A 22310-nucleotide genomic window follows, 5' to 3' on the forward strand; every position below is an offset into this window, starting at 1 on the left:
AACTGTCTGTGCAGAGCAGCAGCACCATGTTTGACAGACATGTTTGAAAAGTGATTAGAACATGACTGATTCATTCACGATGTCGTATACAAGTATTGCATCTTAAGTCTTGAGTCAAAGTAGCACAACTAAAAGCCATTACTTTAAATATGCAAAGTTAAGAGGAGAGAAAGTGTGAGGTTATCATAAAAAAAAAAAATCTCCATATGTTTACCACTGAATGTTAAATATTATCATTAAATTTAGAAGCGACAGGGAATTTAGCATTTTCCAGATGTGTTTCATGCTGTTGGTGTATAGTTTAATTTGATATTTATGAAAAAACAGACAAAAACTGCGAATAGATTTTAAAACTACCTGTTGATTAGTGAGAAAATATCACTTTTACATAATAACAATCTATATCAAGTTAATATTAAGCTATTAACTGGCCATTACCTTGTTTAGTAGATAATATTTATACAATTATCATGATATTACTAAAATATGTCCCTATTGCTTTGTTATTACAGAGCTGTAATGTAAAGTGCTACCTAAACTATATTTTTTCACTGCCACTGGATACACCAACAGGTCCTGTCTGAGAACAGCCTAAACAACATATAAAGTCCGTTAAAACCAGACAAAGCTTTTAATTAATTTTTACATGAAAAGTCAATGTAATAGGATTTTGATAATTTAATTTTGACCACATGGGAAACAGGAAAAGGCCTGTAGAATCATAGAGGTGCTTTTCATACATTCGAGTATTTAATGTGGCCTTTTAAATGAGGTTTCACCACAGTAGTGGAGGTTTGTTTAATTCCACCTACAAATGGCATTTATTAGTGCACTTGATTTTGTAGCAAGTCACTTCTTTAGTAAAACTCATCAATTTTAAGGATTGTATGAATAGTGACAGTGTATTTGACTGCTGATCAAGAGGTCCCCAGTTCAACTCTAGGTGGCCCCTGAATCAGCAAAGGGGTTTCACCTTCCACATAATCTGTGGAAAGACATGAAAGAAAAGCAACAAGGAAAAAAAAGGCTTCCTCTAGGGGTGACTGAGGCTCAGTTGGTAGGGGCAGTTGTCTACGAACTGGTGGCAGTTGGTGGTTCAACTCCCGATTTCCCTGATCCCTTGTGTACCTGGACAAGACCGGTTTCTAAAAAAAGAATAAATAAATAAATAACTTGCACAATGTTTATTTGCTTGAGTTGAGGAGAAGTTGCTAGAGTCTATTTTCAAGATCCAAGATTCAAGATTCAAAAAACTTTATTGATTCCAGAGGGAAATTGTTTATATAACTGGATTCATTTCTGACTGAATTAATTCCCATGCAGACGCTATATTGTTGTTTGTTTGAGGTTGTATTTGCCTAATATTAAGACAAACTACCACTGGATGGTTTTTATTATGGCTTTACATATTAAAAAAACACACAGTATTAAATGAGGGGGCACCAACTTTGAACCATGGCTGTATGTGGCGGGTTGAAATGTTAAAAATTTATAAAACTGTGCTGAGAGACATTTGGGAAACAAACCCCACATATAAAAATAACTAGGAAGGGCCCCTAAAATAATGACCCTGGCTGGGTGCCGTAGTGAGTAAGACTGGCAAGACAAACGACATCCATTCCCGCTCTGTGCCTTTAATCAGCTAGTGATAATTAATGCCACACTCCATTGGCCAAACAAATATCTTTGTCAAGGTGCTTGTTGCAGTACAAGTTCTTCCCCTGTTCTCATAGACAAGATAACAAGCAGGCTTTAATTGCTTTAATTCTGTGTAGTAGTATTACAGACTTTACCTTGGGCTCTTGGCTATTACAGTATAGTTACACTGTGCTTCCCTCCCTTCTTTCTTTCTCTTTCCCTCTCTCCCATCAAGTACATACAATATTTCATCATGTTGGGCTGGTGGGCAGTAGTAGTGGCATCAGACTTTAATAAAGTGAACAACCTTGTGGGATTGCAGCATAGATAGATTAGGTTTGCCTTCCCTACTGGCAGAAGCAGCCACCTCTGTGGGGTTTCTTATCTGGAGCTTTACCTAATTACGTACTTTAATTTTAACATTCTCTAAAATGACCCCTCACCACGATGAGACAAGCTGTTTTAATTATACAAATGAATACTTTGCTTATCGGGTGGGATCCGAGCTCTCGTTTGTCACAGTAACAGTTAAGGATGCTGTTGATGATCACGTTATCTGGGCCTGGGTTTCACCATACACAGAAGAAGGAGCAGCTGATGCTATCTAGCTAGGATTAGATATGAAAGATTGCACACAGGCCCATTATATATAACAGACATGTCCACTTAGTCACATTGTAATCAGATGAGCTTCATATTGTAGCTTTATGTTCCTTATTATGGTCGTAAAAAGGTTTATGGCCTAGAGGCAGGGATGTGTGGTAAAGGAGAAGAGTTGTAAGAAATAAACATGGGGAACAGAGAAAGGACAACAAACCAGAAGAATACCAAAAATAGTCTACCAGCTATTCCCAAAGTCACAGACACTGGCTGGCTTGTTTATGGTAGTTATATAACAATATTTTAGAGTGTGCAGAGGGTTCCTGTGCAGCACTGCCTGAGCAAATTTAATGGGAGAAGTGTCAGAAAAGCCATTACACCAGCAGGGGCACGCACAGCCCTATTACATATGGCTGCTGGCTGCTAATGTGTATTAGCAGGAGACAGAGGAAGCAAGGTGAAGATAAGTGATTTTGCAGTTGCTGGCTAAGTAGGACAAAGGAGGGAGGGGGGGTGTGTTAGGGAGGGCAGAGAAAAAAGGGATCAGGAGTGGACGCTACTAAGACTGAAGTAACAACAATACTGGATTTATTTACTGTGTAAAAATATTTAAAAAAACTCAGCGGTTTAAAGTTCAGTGCCAAGTTACAAAGATCCCAAGTCTTAAGGTTTTTAAGTGGAGTTTTTATATATATACATATATATATATATATATACGTTGCCTGTACAGTTACAGTCAATGTAAAGACATAAAATGCAACCGCTTGTTCAATTTTACAAGTTTTTTAAAAGCAGTCTAAATGTCGGAAATCAAAACAGGACTGCTGGGGCATCTCAAAATACCAAAATACCAACCACTAAAATAAAATGACGTATTTTCTGCAGGTTAATAATTTAGTGAGGATTGAAGGCTGCTCTTGGCAAGAAAGTGTAAGTTTACTGGGTTTGTGTTTGTCAGCAGCAAAATTCTAATCACTGTATTTTTCTAATACTGGGGGCACATAGCCCAGCTAAGGAATCCCAAATGCACATAAAAAATATAGAGTGGCCTCTGTTACTGCCAAACACATTAGCTTTCGTTCTTTATTTAAGCCTTTGTCAAACTATCTGTGGTACTTCACTCACACAGCCACTCTTTTCAAGAGCTCACTGGCCAAGTTTTGCTACTCAACACCAGTGGTGTAGGAGCGTGCTGGTGTTAAAGGAGTGGGGAAGCTCCTCAGCTTGGTCTTTGACAGCCCCCTTGAACTCTGTGAGCCTGGTGATAAAGTGGTTTGATGAGTGGGCAATCTCAGCCTGCCAGCAGCTGGTCTGGCCAGGGGAGCTGGGAAGGTGCCAGACTGAGAGAAGGCCCACTCCATACCAGCACACACACACACACACACACACACACACACACTGAGAGAGTGAGGAAGAGAGTAAAATGGGGATGTATGCTGGCATACACACACATTTCACATACTGTATAGTAATTTGGACATGAGCAACCACAAAGGACTGACCTATAGCTGCACACGTGGACTCACTAGATACATAATTGGCTTTGGCACCAATTCCCTCTGGAGTCATCAGAGAGTCAAAAAAGCATTACTAATTTGAACCCTGACCTGCCTGTTGAATGCATCAAAAATATTTCTATGTATATAATAATTATTTTTACAGTTGGCTAAACAGGATGCATCACTGGGTCTTTATGCTTTGGCTGTAGAGATCCATAATGTCTGTCTCTACTACTAGCCTGTTAGTGTGCCTCTAACATACACATCCCAGAGATTACTGCTACCTGTAACTATTACTACAAGCAATTCTAGCAGAACACTTACTAAAATCTTTTATAGGGAATAAATAATTGATAATTCATTCATGATATATATATCATATCTTGGATGTTGTCCTGTATTGTCATGTATTTAGCACAGATTAAATCTCTTAGCATATTTTGGTTTATTGATCAGTGCTCCACTTTATTCAAGGCTAAAATATAACAAGTTGATGGACTGCCATGAAATACTTTTCAAAGGTTCTTAGTTCCCCAATAATAAATCAAGATCCCACAGTCATCATGAGGTTGAAAGTTTCAGTTTTGAGAGAAATGTCTCAACAATTGATTGATGGATTTTCAGGAAATGTATCTTTTTCTCAGGATAAATGAATGGACATTTTCTCAGCACCACTGTCAGAAAGAAAACGTAAAGTAAATCAGGTTTATTGTGTTATACAGGACATTATATTATCTTCTTCTTGCCTATTTGACAGACCAATGACCAGGAGGTTAGATTTGGGGATAATAACAGTATGAATCCTACTCTTTGCACCATGCATATTCAGATGTCATCAACTTGTAGTTTTTAACTAGGACATGTTGACATTTGTGGCTTTCAAATGTAGCAAGGGGCTTTCTGGCTGATTGCACTGACATGTCAGCTGATAATTCAGGAAGTAGAATACACATGAGTAGATTGGACGGCATTGTTCACTAAATGACGAGATCTTTCTTCCTCTCCGCCTCCTTAATTATCTTCCTCAGTTATAATTACATGTGTGAAGGTCCAGAGGACAATCACTGTCGTGCTGTACTGTCTGCTAGCTGAAGTTAGATGAGATAGGCAGGAGATACTGTAGAGACAGACACTGTCTCTTAATGATGGTTGCTGTCTGTCGTTTCAAAATATTTCATAATGAGAATAAAATGAAAAATTAGCATAAATCTTTCTGTGTTATTTCATTTGATTAGCGGCGCTACAGTGTACATGTGCTTCTGCACTTACACTGTAAAATGACAAGCTGAAATTGGAAAACACTGTAGAATATGAATACGTTTAAATTAAATTGTGTAAATGTGGCATTGTCTTTTAGTTGGCGGTAACTGTTCCTCAAAATCCACAATGTTACCACTCATAAACAGCCGGCAGTTAGGACACACGGGAGACTTTCATTAAGAATAGTGATGACTGAGAACAGTCAGTGACCTGGGGGTCCTTAGGCAGCCTTGTAATTCTCTCTTAATGAAGCAGATGAATAAATGATTTGAGGCGCTGTGCTTGAGGAGCCTGATCCCCCGTCAGCATGTCTCCCCAGGGTTGGTCGGAACCTTGGGGGAGTCGCCCTCCGTCCTCCTTCCCTCCACCTCTCCCTCTATCCTTTAACCCCGTTTTCAGCTGATATTTTCTCTCTTCCATCTTCTCTCTCCCCTCCACCTCTGTATCGTCTCTGCACATCCCTCTTCCCCCCACTGTCTGTGATCCTAATCTCCTCTAAAACATCTTTTCCTGAACTATGGCAGTTGGCAGATAGTGAAGGCCACTGTCAGACTGACTCATCCCATCATAAACAACTGGTGGGTGTTGGCTTGCCAGCGGCCCTCCAGTTTCAGACAAACTCATTTTGACAGGTAATTTTTTTATTATGCTGATTGTTATTTTTCCAGTTATTGTTTTTCTTCCCCATGACTTCAGCTTGGGGGTGGGGGGCAAGTCTCTGAGATCAGGCAATCTTACTCTCTGGGCCAGAAAACAAAGATGACAGTAATAAAAAGGAGAGCCAATTGCTTTTTCATTTCATTTCCACTGGGAAATCAGGCTGAGGGAGGAATAAAGGAGCTATAATAATAAAGTTTAAGAAAAAGGGCCTATGGCTCTCCATTGCCTAAGCAAACCACAAACAGTAGCCACTGTGGACAGTGTGCTCGGGGGTCATCCACATTATTGGAGGAAAGGCAAGAGAACGCAAGCAAAGCCTTCAGTTTAGGGTGTACAGGAATGTCTAGTAAAAAACAGTGTGGACAAATGCAACAATGTGTTCTCAGCACTTTAAACCATCATTCATTTCTTTAAGGAGATAAAAACCTTTCAGAGCAAAGCATGCAGAGGACAAGAAAAAAAATGCTGAAAAATGATAGAAGAAAGAAGCTCCTGCTGGGATTTATTTGTAGGCCAGGCACAAAATTTCAGGTATGCTATTAGAGACTGAAACTGCTCTCAAAAGCGGATGCTAGTAGTTAACATAATTCTACTTAACCAGAGTGTTTTTTAACAGTGCATCATTCTATGCTGTGGCATCATTATATTGCTCATTACTGTGGCACATAGTGCAGCTATCTCCGCATGAATGTCCAAGTTAATGGGCCACAATAAAGACACCACTGTCTTCATTTTATGGCTCAGTTTTCTAATGGCCTACTTGGCTTTCTTGCTTGTTCTCTCAAAGGAGCCATCTAGGTCTCTTTAAGACCTCTGATATTCTCAGCACACTTATTTCCTCTAGGCCCATGTTTCCCTCCATCCATTCTTCCACTCTTCTTCATCGCTATCCTCCTCCTCCTCCTGACAGCTACAGGCAGTCTGCAGTAGCCCAGGGCCTTTTCCTGTGTCTTTAGTTTCATTAGCGGGCCCCAGATGCTTAGCTGCTTACAAAATTATGAAGGGCCAAAGCCAACTGCCTCCAGATGGGACCCATCTATATTCAGATGAGCTGTTTCCTCACATTCAGAGCAATCCCACCCTGATGTCCTACACTATCGTCAACAAACATGCTGACAAACACAAACACAAGCAAGTACAAACAGATGTACACATTCACAGAGGAAGCCATGTGCACATGCTGTGCACACACTCAGAGCCATGCAGGCAAAACACACACACACACACACACACACACACACACACACACTCAGTGCTTGATGGCATCCCTCTCTCTCAAAAGAATAGTTTTGACACTGCACTGTTGTGTCAACTTAAGATTTTATCCAGTATTGGTGTGGAATGATGCCAGGGCTGAAATGACTCCTCAAGAAACTCAACTAACTCAATTATTATAATTGTTTTAATATATGTATTTATATACAGTCAATGCGCTACACTGTAAAGTGTATTGCAAAATGGAGAAACTTGTTATAAAACTGAATTAGCCTACAAACAGCACAACCTCAAGATCTCTTCAGAAAATGTCCAAACCACAGAATGGACCAAACATAAGGTAAATAACATTAGCGCTTCATGTAAAGGAGGTATATTCTCACAAATACTGTATCCTTTGTAAAAGTAATTACTGTAGAAGAAAACATGATAAAATCATGAGTCCTTCACAGGATCAGATATCCCCAAACATTTTGCAACAGGTAGCTAAAAAATTATGTTCACTACATGTATGTGCAGGGTTAGGACTAAATGCTTGCAGATAGCAGACAAGATAATGATGGGAATGAAACCAGAAAAGAGCAAAACACATTTTTATTAACTAGTGCAATTTTATCACATTTAATAACAATAGTAAATGTAGCTGACTAGCAGGAACTGGGAGTTTGAAGATGTAGATAGATTTTTGGAATAAATTGCTTTTCTCTGTATCACTCTGTTTCCTCAAACTAAGAGAGGAGTGAGTGTGTTGTGTATCTGAATGGGACAGTAGCCACTGGCAAGTCCTGGTTAGAAATATCCTACAATCTGCATGTGTTTGACTAACATTATTGTATGGATCTGGTCAGGTCTGGATTCTATATCTAGGTAAGTGCAATTACCGGGTCGGTCTGGTGCTAAGATTTGTTAGTAAAGGTTTACAAAATTGGATTCATGCAGGACTCTGGTCTGCAGTGACACTTGTTTCTAGAAATGCCACATTGCCAGAGCAAATAGTAAAAGGTGACGTTATCCCTGAGCTGTAGTTCGGTTGAAACTTGTAGTTCTAAGTAAAGCTGCACATCTCAAAGACATTATTCTTCTATATTAACATCATTATCTTTAAAAACCCAGATTGTATAGTGTCCCATACCCGCACTAAATTTCACTTAATATGATAAATAATATTATATTGCGCAGTTTAAGCTCCACAAATATAGATTTTTTCTTAAAAGAAAAACCCATTAGTTGTTTATTTTAAGAGACTTGTCTCATTTTATTTTGTATATTTACTGCTACACTTTAACGAGTAAAATTATTTCTTTTCTGATTACTTGATTAGTCTGGAATAATCCTTAAAATACTTAATTAGTATAATAACCAATAGCTGCAGCTCTTCACAATGCTGAGGGATTTTTTTGGTCATTGTAAAAATGGGCAGTTTGTATGACCAAACTGAAAAACTGTGACAAACTCTCAAATAATTGGGAAAACAGCTAAAAATATCACTACACAAAACCAATCTAACAACAAAAAATGCTATAAGTAATGTGATGCAATGTGATGAAATATAAGATGTTTATAACATGTGACACAAGAAGCTAACTGATGGCTACACTCCTCTCCAAAAGTATTGGAACAGTGAGGCCAATTTCTTCATTTTTGCTATAGACTGAAAACATTAGGGTTTGACATCAAAAGATGAATACGAGACACAAAAATCAACATTTCATCTTTTGTTTACAGGTGTTTACGTCTGGATCCAAACAACTTAGAAGATAGAACCTTTTGATTGAACCCATCCATTTTTCACTTGACATTTTTGCCAAGTATTGGAACAGATTGACTGAAAATAAATTACAGTGAATAAGAATTATTTCGTTTCAAATCCTATGCTTGCAATAACTGCATTATGTCTGTGACCAGTTGATATCACAAAACTTTTGTAAACTTTTTTGTGATTCTTTTTCAGGCTTTCACTGCAGCCCCTTTCGTTTGTTTGGGGGCTTACTCCCTTCAGTCTCCTCTTCAGCAGGTAAAATGATCTATAGGGTTTAAGTCTGCAGAATGACTAGTCTAGTCTAAAATTAAATACTTTGTGCCCCTTATGAACTCCTTGGTGTTTTGGCAGTGTGTTATGGGTCATTATCTGGCTGCATGATGAGGGATCTCCCAATCAATGTGGTTGCATCTTTCTTTAAATTGGCAGACACATTTTTTTTCATACACTTCTGAGCTCATTTTGCTGCTGTCATCATGTGTTATATCATCAATGAAGATTATTGAGCCTGTCCCAGAAGAAGCCATGCAAGCCCAAGTCATGACATTACCTCCACTGTGTTTTACAGATGAGCTTGAGCAGAATATTTCTTTTTCAAAGTCTAGCCTAGCCTCCTATTTTTCTTGCTAATGAGTGGTTTGCATCTTCTGGTGTAGCATCTGCACTTTAGTTTATGAAGTCGTCTGTAAACAGTAGATTGTGATACGTTCACTCCTGCCCTCTGGAGGTTGTTGCTGATGTCACTAACAGTTGTTTTAGGGTCTTTCTTGAAAGCTTTCACAATGTTTCTGTCTGCTCTTGTCTACCTGAGTCTACCTGTTCAAAGTCTGTTACTCAATACACTAGCGTTTTCTTTCGTTTTCAGGACATTCCAAATGGTTGTACTGGCTATGGCCAATATTTGTGCAATGGCTCTGATTAATTTTCCATCTTCTCTCAGCCTCTCAATTGTTTGTTTTTCACACATAGACAGCTCTCTGGTTTTCATGTTGGTTAACGTCTTAACTATAAATTCAGTTTCACATTGCCATTTATTGCTTGAATAATCAATGTAATAGCCTGGGCAATAACCTGGCCAACAAAACACACCTGTCAGCCACATAAGAAATGAATGGGTTCAAACAAGAGGTACTACCTTTCACCTACCTACATGTTGTGTATCGGATCCAGATGTAAAGACCTGGAAATGACAGTTGAAATATTCATCTTTTGATGTCAAACCCAAATATTCTCAGTCCACATCAACAATAAAGTATTAATAGAATTTTTCTAACTGTTCCAATACTTTTGGAGGTATGTGTGATTTTGACCATCTTCCCAAATCCTTCCTCTACTTTGTGATTTTTCTGATAGGTAAATTTCTGCACCTGTATAACCACTGACAAAAAACATTAACTTTTTGAGTTTGCTCTGCACAAGAAGAATACGCTTATGTGAGTCATGCCTCACCAAAAGGAGCTTTCAGAGGATCTACAAGCAATAATTGTTGATTTACATAAAGCTGGAAAGGGTTAAAAAGTGATGTCAAAAACTTTAGAAATTCACCAGTCTACATTTAGGTAAACAATCGCAGGACATGACAGGACACCATGAAGAAAGCAGCTGCTTACTAAAAAGAGCAGTGCCAAATGCCTGAAGTTTGCCAAAGAGCACATTTACACTCCACAGCAGTATTAGCAAAATGTTTTGGTTACTAATAGAACTATATTGCACTATTTGGAAAGAACACACACTACATTTGGCAAAAAATGGGCACTGCATATCATTATGAGAACATCATCATAAAGTATGGTGGAGGAAGCATCAGGGTTGAAGGGACCAAGCCTGGTCAGCTTGCAGTGATTGAAGGGAAGATGAATTCCAAAGTTTATCAATAATACAGGGAGAGGAACTAAATCATTATTTAATCAATTTGTGGTCTTTTTCTTTCTCTTACTTCCATACAGCTTTTCCTCTTGTAACTTTAACTATGTTGCAGTAATTAAATCACAGTCATGGGTTTTGAGACAGTCCAATCCCCCAACTTCACACTCCATTTACCCGTTCACATCTCTGACATCCAGATGCACTCGAGCAGCACAGAGAGAACCATTTCAATACAAGCAATACACCCATAGAAGAGTCCTGACACACAAAAACACAGTAAAAGCACTGATTGTGATGTGTGGACAACCTAATGGGAGGGGGGGGGGGCAACTAGATAAAACAAAGGACAGGGTGGGAGCTAATAGGTGGTGTGTGCATCTATGTCTCTACAAACTCATGATGATGCAGTGTATCTACACAGACAGTTGAAGTTGGATTTATGTATGACTGAGACTACAGTGAGAAAGTCAATGAGAAAAGGCGAATGCAATTAGGGGGATGGAAGTAATCCTTCAAAACAGAGAGGAAAACAGTTGTGTGGGCCTGACAATCACAGTTTCTGGTTGTACTGAAGCATCTGTGGAGCTGGAACCTGCACCACACCACTGTTGACTTAGCTGAGCCATCTGAATTCATTACACTGTGTAACAGGCACACACACAAACACACACACACACACACACACACACACACACACAAACACACACACACACACACACACTCAATCACACACATACACAGACTCATGTCTTGGGCAGAATGCAGATATCAACCAGTCCTACAGAATGTCCTAATATGTCCTGTAAACACCTGACAACTCAGCTTTGTGGAATCGCTGAGATACCCATAATCCTTCCGTTAGAGTCAGGGGGTCAAATCACCATCATGCTGAGCACACCCAATACGTTTCAAACAGCTTATAGCCAAACATCAACATCCAAAACCCTCTTGCAGTATTCTGCACAGCTTGGGCCTGGCTGCAATATATGCAATATAAATCTAACATGTGTAGAAAAATACTTTGGGATGAGCTGTTTGAGTTACGTCTCATATCACACTGGGCTTATGACGACAAAACGTTTTGAAATGTTCACGAGATTGGACTGGATGAACAAAGATGGGGTGAAGGTGAGGTCTTCAGCCTACAACATGAAAAGCAGTCGCTGACTTACAGTACAGTAATCAGGAGACTGTTGGCTGCAGAAAAACTGCAACGCCTCACCTAGTTCATTATAAGATGACACAACCAATTTGTACCTCTGCCTGCTGCAATCTACCAAATCTCCCCTGACAAAAGCATTTAGATTAGAGCGCTTTCAGGGAGGGCTGTGCTGACATGCGTACCCAACCTGTAAAAGGGGAAATGAAGTGCCTTTTTAATTCTCCTCCAGGCAAACATAAAACTGTCCTGGTAAGTCATTTGCGGGTTGAATGGAGAGGCAGAAGCAAGTTCTCTGTCACAATACACCTCGCTCCTTCTCCTTTTTTACCTACCCTTTCTCTGCAGGAAACTGTGCGCAAACATCTGGCATGGTGCACATTTGCAGCACACACACAATCCCACACACATCCTTATCCTCATCTAGAAGATTATTAATCTATTTGTAACATTTGTCCCATTATTTCTTCCACATAATCCTCTTTAACTTCCTGTAGCAGCATGCTAATGAGTTTCTGTGAACAAGAAAGCAGCACCTCCTGCTTCTCCCTCTTTCTCATTCTCTCATTCTGATTTCCTATCCATTTTGTCTTACCCACTAGAATAAAGAGTCCCATAAGGAACAGAAAAGTGGAAACAGAGAAAGGTCCTATTACATCTAAAAAAACAGATATTTGTGATCACCTCTCTCAAGTCTTTAAAGGCTACTGGAGTGAGGTGGAAGAAGGGAAGGCATTACACTCAAACACAGATACTGTTCCAGAGTTTGGCTTTAGTTTCCAAACCACTTTCACAGCTACAGTACATCAGGTATAATCTTCTTCTTCTTCCAAATATTCAGATTTGTACATCACTCTGTTTCGTCTCAGCCGTTGAACCAGTGACAGATAATTATGTGTTTGTGCCTCTCATTTTTTTCCACACTTGGTTTTTATTAAAAGATTTTGTACATTTCCCTTGTCACACACAATGTTGACAGATGGGGAACATCATATATCACATTTCTTTAATCCTAGAATCTTATATAAAACCCATAGACTGTTGAAAAATTGCTATGGTTCCTCTAGCAGCATGCTAAAATGGGACTGAGATGAAGGAAACAGGAAAGTCTACAGTTTTAAATTAAACACACACAAAGTGATACTGGCTGTAAAAAGATATACAATAAAACATGATACAGCAAAGCAGTAAAGCTGGAAAACAGGATGTGAAAAGATAGCACTGCTACTCTGTGTAAAGCCTTGGCTGACAATCATTTTTTTTCTTTTACTCTCAAGTATGACCATAGGGAAAAGAGCAAATAGGGAAATATATAAGACACTCAAGTACTAAAGACCAACATGAATTGGTTGCAATATATTTTAAGTTAACAACTAGTGAGGGAATTTATTCATTTCTGTACAGTGTGTTTTAATACTGAACAAGCAACTCTGATGTTATATCATACCACTGAGACTCATGCTGTGGTGAAGCTTTGTTATTATGTACGTGAAGGCACTGTATAATTGTGATTTGTCTTGCTGCAACATATCTGCAGGGAGTCGTACAGTATGTAGGAAGCCAGGATATTCTTGCATTTCCTCTGTGTATACTTTATTCATGTGTGTTTGTGTGTCTCTGGTCTGGGTTATCATGGTAAAAGCTATGACAGAGGCTGCAAGTGTTCTCAACCAGCAAACCAGAGGTCACTTGATATTTTTATGAAGCGAGTCAGTTTGGAAATGAATCGTTAGTCTCGGTTTTATTGCTCAAATTACCCGAGCCGGTCCTTGTCCTGTTTGCCCTTAATTAACAAGCGTTCAATTCCCCTATTAATTAGCACAAGCTATTAGCTATTTTACATCACTCTTCATTTGTAGACAATTAAAAGGTCTATTATTAAAAGCCATGCCACATGGTTAATTGTACAAGTGGCTCAGTGGCAGGGGAGGAGCAGAAAGAGGAGAGCACAGACTTGAAAATCATAGGCTAATCGTAAGGAGTCATAGAGGTCTGCTGCAGTTCTGACACAACCTTTGCAGTCTGTGTGTCTTCAGTTCGCTGACTGACACTGTCCTCAAGAGAGACCAGCTCCCTCACTACTGTCACACTGGCTGTGCTCAGATCCAGATGGCACGATGGCAGCACAGCAGGTTGAGTATGTGAGGTGTGCGTGGTCCTACACAGGAGCCTTCTTTATTAAACTGATGAGTGCAATTTCCTTCGTATTGCAGGATTTATAGGTACACAATATACACATCCCACATCCCTTGTGCTGTAGATCTATTCTGTAATTTCATTTGTGCCTTTATATATATATTTCTAACAATCAACCAGCAATATCATAAATATACAAAGGTTTCTATCAGTGAAACTGAAACCTGGGACCTATTTCTCTCTCCCCTTCATAACAGCTGGTGCTGAGCATTTATCAGCGTTAGGGGAGACTAAAAAAAGAGATAAAAAACAATAACAAAACCCAAAATGAAAGTCTGTGCAGTTTCTCAGCCATTCAGGTCATGGTTATCCCAAAGGTGCTTGTTCCAACCAAACTCCATATCCAATTGGCAGCTGTTTACTGTGCTTACAAGTTTGTCATGTCAACATTTTTTAGAGGCTAAATAGACAATATTATTTTCCAAACTAGTTTCCACTGGCCACAAGTAAAAATATAAAAATGTATAGGATCAACAATGGCACTAAACATGTACAATTCAAAGGTATAATACAGAATTTATAGACAAGGCGGAGATAACAGGAAAATGTGGCAAAATTCAAATAAAAAAGGTGAAACACAATAAAGTAAGCAAAACTAAAACAAAGCAACAGATAAAAAATGAGAAATGAGTAACAAAAAACTGTAAGGCAGAGAACACAAAAGGACAAACAGGAAGTGAGTAGTCAGGGGAAAACACTATAAAGGCAGACAAAGGTGAGCAAGGAGACACACACAGAATACTAGAGGTATCCTTTCTCTTCCCCTTACCCTGCCTCACCTCTCCTCACCCTCTGCCAGTGCTTAACAAGTGGCAAGGGAAGCAGGCCGAAGCTGTGCTGATTGACAGAACAATTACTGCTAACATGCACTCCGATGGAGAGGCAGACATCTCCAAATAGAATTTCACCATGCTGTTGCATCACACGCTTACAGGAAGGATTTTCTTAGAAAAGCAAAATTGCCCTGACTGTCTGACTGACTGACTGTCTGTCTGACTGACTGTCTGTCTGTCTGTCTGACTTGGAACCGAGCACAACTGCTTGAAAAACACTTTGTTGTTGTTTTTTGTTTTTTTCATATAAAAAAAGAGAAGAAAAATCATTTACCCTTGATCAAGGTTGGCGGATTCTAACTTTAGAAGCAATGTTTGGTAACCCATTTCCTCCATCTCTGACTGTTCATCTGTTAGCTCAGTTAGAGGTGTAGCTATTTTTATCTGAACACCTACTGACTGACGAAGAAGTGGAGACTTAATTAAAAGAGACACCGCACATCAGAACATTTCTAATATGTTATAAATCACAGCTCTAATAAGCTGGAAATTATATGAAGACATGCCATATTTTAAATTGTGAGGTAAACTAACAATATCAGGATTGCATGTAAATATGTTTGAATCCTTCTTGTACTTAGCATAATTTAGCTTTCACAATACACAATAAAGTTAACAATGCAATGTTACCATAAATGAATTTAATTTAAATTAAGTTAAATATCTTTTACTGTGATACAATACACTGTTCTTTAACTTTGCTCCAGGACACTATATAAAGCATCTGCTGGTTGATGCAGCCAGTCTCGTGGAGCCATGTTGGCCATTATCCCACCCCGCTGCATTCTGGCCCCCAACAGCTGCATTACATTACGGTCTCTGACTTTCTAATTAGCTTATCTCTGAAAATAAGGATCCTGGGCAATTCTTTGCTCTAGCAGTTTAACAAGCAGCAGACCACAGAGAGTGTGGTTGGCACCTAGTGTCACCAAGGGGGCTGTTGTCTTTGACAGACTAGAGCAAGAAAATATTGCTTCCTCTCTTTCTGCTCTTTCATAAACACTCTTATTCCTTTCTCAGATTCGTAGCAATTTTTGCTTCGAACTTCCCTTTCAAAGATTTAATAGTGTTGAACTTCACAGTAAGAAATAACTACGATGCTAATGTTTGCAAGAGGATTTTCTTTTATCCAGCAGCTTCTTCGCCATACAGACCTAGCAACAAGAAAGTGTTAATCAGCTATTAAATCAAAATTAAAACAATATACTGTATGTATGATGTATGATACACATGGTATACAAAAAAATACAGAATTTAAAGCTCTGTATACTGTACAAAGAATAATAGCTTTCTAATAAAAAAATCATGTTTTTTCACCAATAGAATTAAAGCCATCAGCAATTTGTCTCATATTTAACAAAGTGATGTAGTCACTTTTAATTAGTTTATCCATCATTCATCATTGATCAAACGCGTAACCTGTAGCTGTGTTTACATGTCATGAAACATTTAACACTGAACTGTGTCAGTTCTGATGTGTCGTGGCTGGAGGAGTCATGGAGTAAGGGATAGAGGATAGATCCCTCCACCTGTAGCAGTGAATGTCCTGCAGGACTATAATCTGCCAGTTGTCTCTCACTGAGATGCCCAGCTTAGCCGAGACCAGCAAAACCCTGCAGCCTCCAGCACAAAATGATGCTGTGGCCCCTCCACCTGCATGGGGAGATAAAGGCTTCAACTCCTGGGCTAATACTGACGATTCTTTTGATAAATACAGACGTGGGGCGGTGGGGTGTGGGGTAGCAATCTTTTCCTGCTCACTCTCTCTCGTTCTCTCCTCCCTGTCTACCTGTCTCGGTAATCTCTCTTTCTTGTACTTTGTGTTTTTCTTCCTCAGCCCTCTGTCTGTTTCTCTGCAAGTCTCCCTCTGTCTCTCTATCTCTCCCTCTCTCTGAACCTTCTTTATCCTGTCCTGTGTGAGTTTGGATCAGACAGGCGAAGCTCTCCACGCTCTGCCTTTTTATTTATTCCATATCTGTAACTGTCAAAAAGAAGATTGCTACTTTAGGAGCTGTCTGTGCTTTCTTGTGCTCATCGAAAGTCAAATAGAGGAGGTTGTGTTAAAAGCATCTTGACCACTTTGCTGGGACACAAACAATGTCAGCTGTGGTCTTGGAAGCTCCAGACAGTTCAAAATGGCTGTATAAGTGCAGGACGCACGATGCCTCTTAGATGGCACAGCGCTGAGAGGAGTGGTTAAAACAGCATTAGCCTGGGGAGGTAAATGGAGTCGAGCCTCAGCAACATTACCTCCAGCTGTGCTTGTCATTTATATACCTATTTATGAGAGCTTATTGAAACATAAACATGGCCAGTGTTGCATAATTAGGGTATTAGGAAAAGCTCTGAGACTTTAAAGACCCAACAAGGCTGTTGTAAAGATTAACGCCTCAGAAATTCGAGATTATGTCAAATGAGAAGTTGCGACTATTCAGAAAGTGGGATATTGCATAACAGGACAATAATTACCTGGCAGAAAATGTCTGTTAAATTATGACTGTATTAAATTACTATCTTATTTGAAGAAACAAGGATATGCTGTATACTGTGGCACATGAGAAATGAAACCCATTTGAAAGCCAGCACTTGCCTGCTTCACTGTAAATGAATGGTTGATAGGATAAGACAGTAGTAGTGGTTTCAGCACTGTGAAAAAGCCACAATCACAACAGAGAAACTCTGAGTGATACAAACTTACACACTACACCATGTGGAATCAAAACTGGGAGAGCAAGGCAGCTGAGCAGAGCTGCTTCATGTTGCACTGGGCAGCATCACAGACAGCAGTTCATCTTTCCTGTCTGCGGTGTCGTGCCCATTGTCTCTTCCCATTAGCCTGCGACCAGCGTGCTACGCTATGGTCGTTGCGGGCGCTAGGCTAGCAGACGCAAACAGCTCAGGGTGGCAGATGCCTGGCGTTTCTGCGGATGCCCTCCATCAACCGATGACAGATGTCAGAGCTCCGTTTGGACGGCAACACTTCATCACGCTACACTGTTCTCCCTCCTCGCCCCAATGGACACACCAGCCTGCTTGGCAGACACATGCCCAACCTCACTGCACCAGCCCCATTCCCTCATTTGCCACACCTTTTCATCCACACATACACGCTCACATCTCTGCATCCATCAGTCAAGCGTTATTACTTCAGACAGCAGTCATACTGGCAACCAATGGATCACATGCTAATGCAGCCAGACGCATCCACTCTGGAAATCTAAAGTATCAGTCTTTAGAGTTTTTGCACGAGAGATTGGTGTGTGTGTGTGTGCCTGATAATGGGCGAAGAGGAAAGGTTTTACAAAGTTCTATTAAGTCTATAAATACTTTCCACTATGCTATGAAAAGCCTTCCCCCAGAAGCCTGTAGGGGCAGTGCTATGATCTGGGGTTGCTGCAGTTGGTCAGGTTCAGTAACAATATGTCTCCAAAGACTGAGGTCAGCTGACTACCTGAATATACTGAATGCCCAGGTTATTCCATCAATGGATTTCTTGGCATATTTCATGATGACAATGCCAGGATTCATTATGCTCAAATTGTGAAAGAGTGGTTCAGGGAGCATGACACATCATTTTCAGAAATGGATTGGCCACCACAGAGTCCAGACCTTAACCCCACTGAGAATCTTTGGGATGTGCTGGAGAAGACTTTGCGCAGGGACTTCGATCCCATCGTCAATACATGTTCTTGAAGAAAAATTAATGCAACTCTGGACGGAAATAAATGTTGTGACACTGCAGAAGCTTATCAAAACGATGCCACAGTGTGCCTTAATCAAAGCTAAAGGCGGTCCAACGAAACAGTGTGTGACGGGCAGTGTAGCATGCTCTATAAAGCTCTTACAAGATCTAAGCTACTGTTATTATTGCCTACTTACCACTTTGGCCTGCTGGTAGATTTCACAACAGGAGACATGCCATCTCTGTACAAGCTCTTGGTCTTGGAGAAGTTGACCACATTGAAAATAACTCTCTGAAAGACAATAAAAAACATTGAAGCCACATTAAAGCCAGGTCACCTAACACCTGGTCATACTGTAATTCAGTGTGTCTAAATGTCAACTTTAGAAGCAATAAAAGACATTATTTGAGACAGAATCTGAGAAAGAGATATATGTTTCTGTAGTATATATATATATGACAAATATAAAAGCCATACACATAGATATTGAGTTCTCGTGTGACTTGTGAGTGGCTGTAAAATATGAAGTCCAGAACTACAGAAGAAGCTCAATAAGAGGCACTGCAAAAGTTGCCACTACCACCATGGATAACACAACACACAAAATCACAACACATTAATGTTCCACTGGGCAGATAAGGTAGCTTTAATGTTCTGCAGAAGATCCCATGTAGCAGTAACAAAGTTAGTAGTAAAGGCAGCAGCTCCAAGGAGTGTCACCCTCTAATCTGGGAAGACATTACGATTCTCCCCAGAGGTATGGTGCCTGGCAAAAACATTAAGCTTTGCCTAGAGCGCAGAGGACAGCTACGGTGTCTGGCTTACCACCTACCCTGGATAAAGAACTTTCAACTTAGCTAAAATATAGTGAAACAGCCCTTCTTTCCTTCCTCCCACCTTCACTATGCATGATTAACATCAGGACAAGTGGGAAAACGTGGAGAGAGAAATGAATAAATATATATTTTTAAAAAGTCAAATGAATGCCAATGGTAATAGTGGGTGAGGTAAATGAATCCTATTGATGGGGCATATCAAATTACCAACTAAGTCCAGGTGGTGGAAGTTAACTGGGTGCTACTGAAATCCTATTATAGACTCCCCACCCTTCTCGCTCTCCTTTTCTTTCTCATCTCCCTCCCCCTCATCCTTTTCTCTCTTTTTCTCCTGCCCAGCATCAGAGGAATAGGGATTGTGGATTGTGGCAGGCTGATTCAGACTTAGGTAAAATGACATCTAACTGATGTTGAGACTGGCAGCAGGCTCCTGTAGCAGGGAGATAAGACCATTGCTGCTGGCATTTCAATTACACTTTACTGCCCTGCACATCTGTTGCGAGAGCTACTTTTCAGCCTTTTCCCCTGAGGCAAATACAGCCTTACTCTGACTCCACTAGCTTTCTTTGACTGCACAGCCTCTTTCCTCATTCTTTATCCACAACAAATTCAGATTGTCTTCCTCCTTAGCTTCACTCTGCCCACTGTTTGTAATCTATTTGTTCGGCCTGTTTAACTCAGAGGGAGCACAGACTGGACAGATGACACAGACACAAGAAAGGGGAAGTAAAAGAAGGGTGAATCGTGGGCAGAACGATACACAATACAAGGGTGGCCAACAGTCAGCCAGAGAAAAGCACTGTTAGTTGAATTCAGTTCACCTTTATTTATATAGTGCCAAATCACAACAAATGTCACAAAGTGGTACTTTGCTCCTTTAGAGTAGTATCTCCTATCTAGTCTACTATAGTAACTGGTTCACAGGTGTGTTTTGTCTGCAGGAGATCTCAACCTGCAAACTGATAACTAATGCTTTCTACATTTAAAATGTTCACTGGTGTACAGTCTATATATTATGCACTAATTTCGCTGCCTTGGAATGGACTATCTATTTCAAACAGACACTCACATACACATTTTGCATATATTGTGAATAATCATGGATGGTAGTGCTTCTGACACAAGCTCTAACTTGTGTGGATCATTTGTGAGAAACTATGTAACAAATCCTAATAGCCTAGTCATAACATTTGACAATAAGTCAAAGGCTGGAGCTCATGGGTAAATAGACTTTTTTCAGTTGAATTGCACATAACAAACGTCTGTGTATGGAGTGATATTTAGGCAGATCGAGAGGACCAGTGAAATTTTGTTACTCTTGTTTGCATGAAATTGTGCTCGCATTTCCATCTGCTAAAAACATCACAAGTGAAAGCTCAAAGATTTGTTTTTGTGGCTTTGGTTTGACACGAACTCCACCAAGAACTTGTTGTATCATCTATTGTGCGTTTAGCCTCTTTTAACATTTAGCACTAACTGGGTTACACACACACACTGAATTTTTACAGAACTCGAATCAAACAAACTGCTGTGCAGCCAATTCTCATCACTACATTAAAAGTTATGCACAACCAAGACCAATTTAAGCCTGAACGTGTGTGTGTGTGTGTGTGTGTATGCGTACATGTGTGTTGCCCTGAAAGATTTAATTAGGCTGAGAGGAGTTAGAAGAGATTAACATCCATGCTGTCTGAGCTGTCATGTCGACGGAGCGTGTCAAAGCTCTGCGCCGTCCCCATCACTGCTGAATGGCAGACTGGAACAGGTGTCTCTGGTGCCACGACAGGCACACAAACACACACAACCACTCTGCACAGATGACAAAAGACATCCTTAAATATTTCGTCTAATAATAGTAAAATAAACAGATTTCAGCAAACGGCGATATAAAAACATATGGTGTCACAACAACAAGTACGCAGTATGTAAACTTGCATGAAGGCAATTTGTTCATATTACACCAGTTGATCCTCTTTGGCTGACAGAATCTTACAACATACAAAATTCAAATGAATCTTAATGGTGCAATAAGTTAGATTTTCACTATCTCACAGCAGCAAAAAAACTATTCTGTATCTGCAGGGACTTAATGAGGTAGTTGATCAAAACCAGTCATCAAGAAAAGCTTAATTGCAAAGTGAATAAAATCAAAATCTACGACTAAAACTTAGCTTAGATATAATTATTTTACGAGACATTAGACTGAGCATGGGGTCAGTGAGGAATGCATGCTGTGAGTGTGAGCTGTAAGGGTTAAAGGATGTTTAGGACACTTTAGATGACAGTATAAATAACAGATATCTAAGTCCAACTCCTTTGTTAACCTTTAAAAATAGTTGCCAGCCAGCTTTGGCACTGAAATAGCTTTGCTGGTGCCACTACAGGATAGAATTGCATTTAGGTCCAAATGCTGCCTTTTGATCTCCATCGACCCAGAGTGTAGCCAGATAGCGTTGCTTCCTGGAAGAAGCCTAAATAAATTATTAAAGAAACCACTCTGAATGCGTTGACTAAGACCTCCACAAAAAGTTTGTCCTTCTGAATGGTGATGGCTGAGCAGACAGATTGTATGTTTACAAATTGAAAGGTGTTACTTAACAGGTACATTTTAAAACCACTCTAATTAAACATGGAATAGTTTAAATCAAATTATCCATTAATGTCAAACTAGTAGTTTTGCAACTATTTTCATTTATGAGATTTTGCAACTTTTTAAAAAGTTCCACTTTTGTTACGTCAGTGTTTTACTGTTGTTTGCCAACATAACTATATACTGTATGTTTACTATGCTAACATTTATGTGACATCTGAGCCGTCACCAACACCTATTGAAATGTTGTTGAATGTTGAATTTTTACATCACTACACTACAGTGAATCACCTTTGCTGCATTGTGGCTCCTCAGCATAACACAAATGAGCAGAGCAGATCTGTGAGCGCGTTCCATAGCCATCAGAGACAAGCAGCCTGATGGTTCCTGGCAGCTCAGCCTGTTCCTCTCTTGTTGTCTTTGATCAGTCTGATCACTGACACACACTGTGCAAACTACTCACAGTATTCAGGACTACCTGACACCATGAGGAGCACAATATACGCATCCAGAGTT

The 22310-nt window shown here is 39.8% G+C and overlaps 1 protein-coding gene across 2 annotated transcripts in view; it reads right to left on the reverse strand.

The window, feature by feature from the left end:
* agbl4 (ATP/GTP binding protein-like 4) overlaps positions 1–22310 on the reverse strand; it is a 260506-nt gene that overhangs the window by 153413 nt on the left and 84783 nt on the right. For both annotated transcript variants that reach the window (XM_026346306.1, XM_026346305.1), the window contains exon 4: positions 18565–18659. In XM_026346306.1, the coding sequence (XP_026202091.1) occupies positions 18565–18659 (95 nt within the window). The remainder of the gene's footprint in view (positions 1–18564; positions 18660–22310) is intronic.

The sequence above is a fragment of the Anabas testudineus genome, chromosome 4 (genome assembly GCF_900324465.2).
Source record: "Anabas testudineus chromosome 4, fAnaTes1.2, whole genome shotgun sequence".
Lineage (NCBI taxonomy): Eukaryota > Metazoa > Chordata > Actinopteri > Anabantiformes > Anabantidae > Anabas > Anabas testudineus.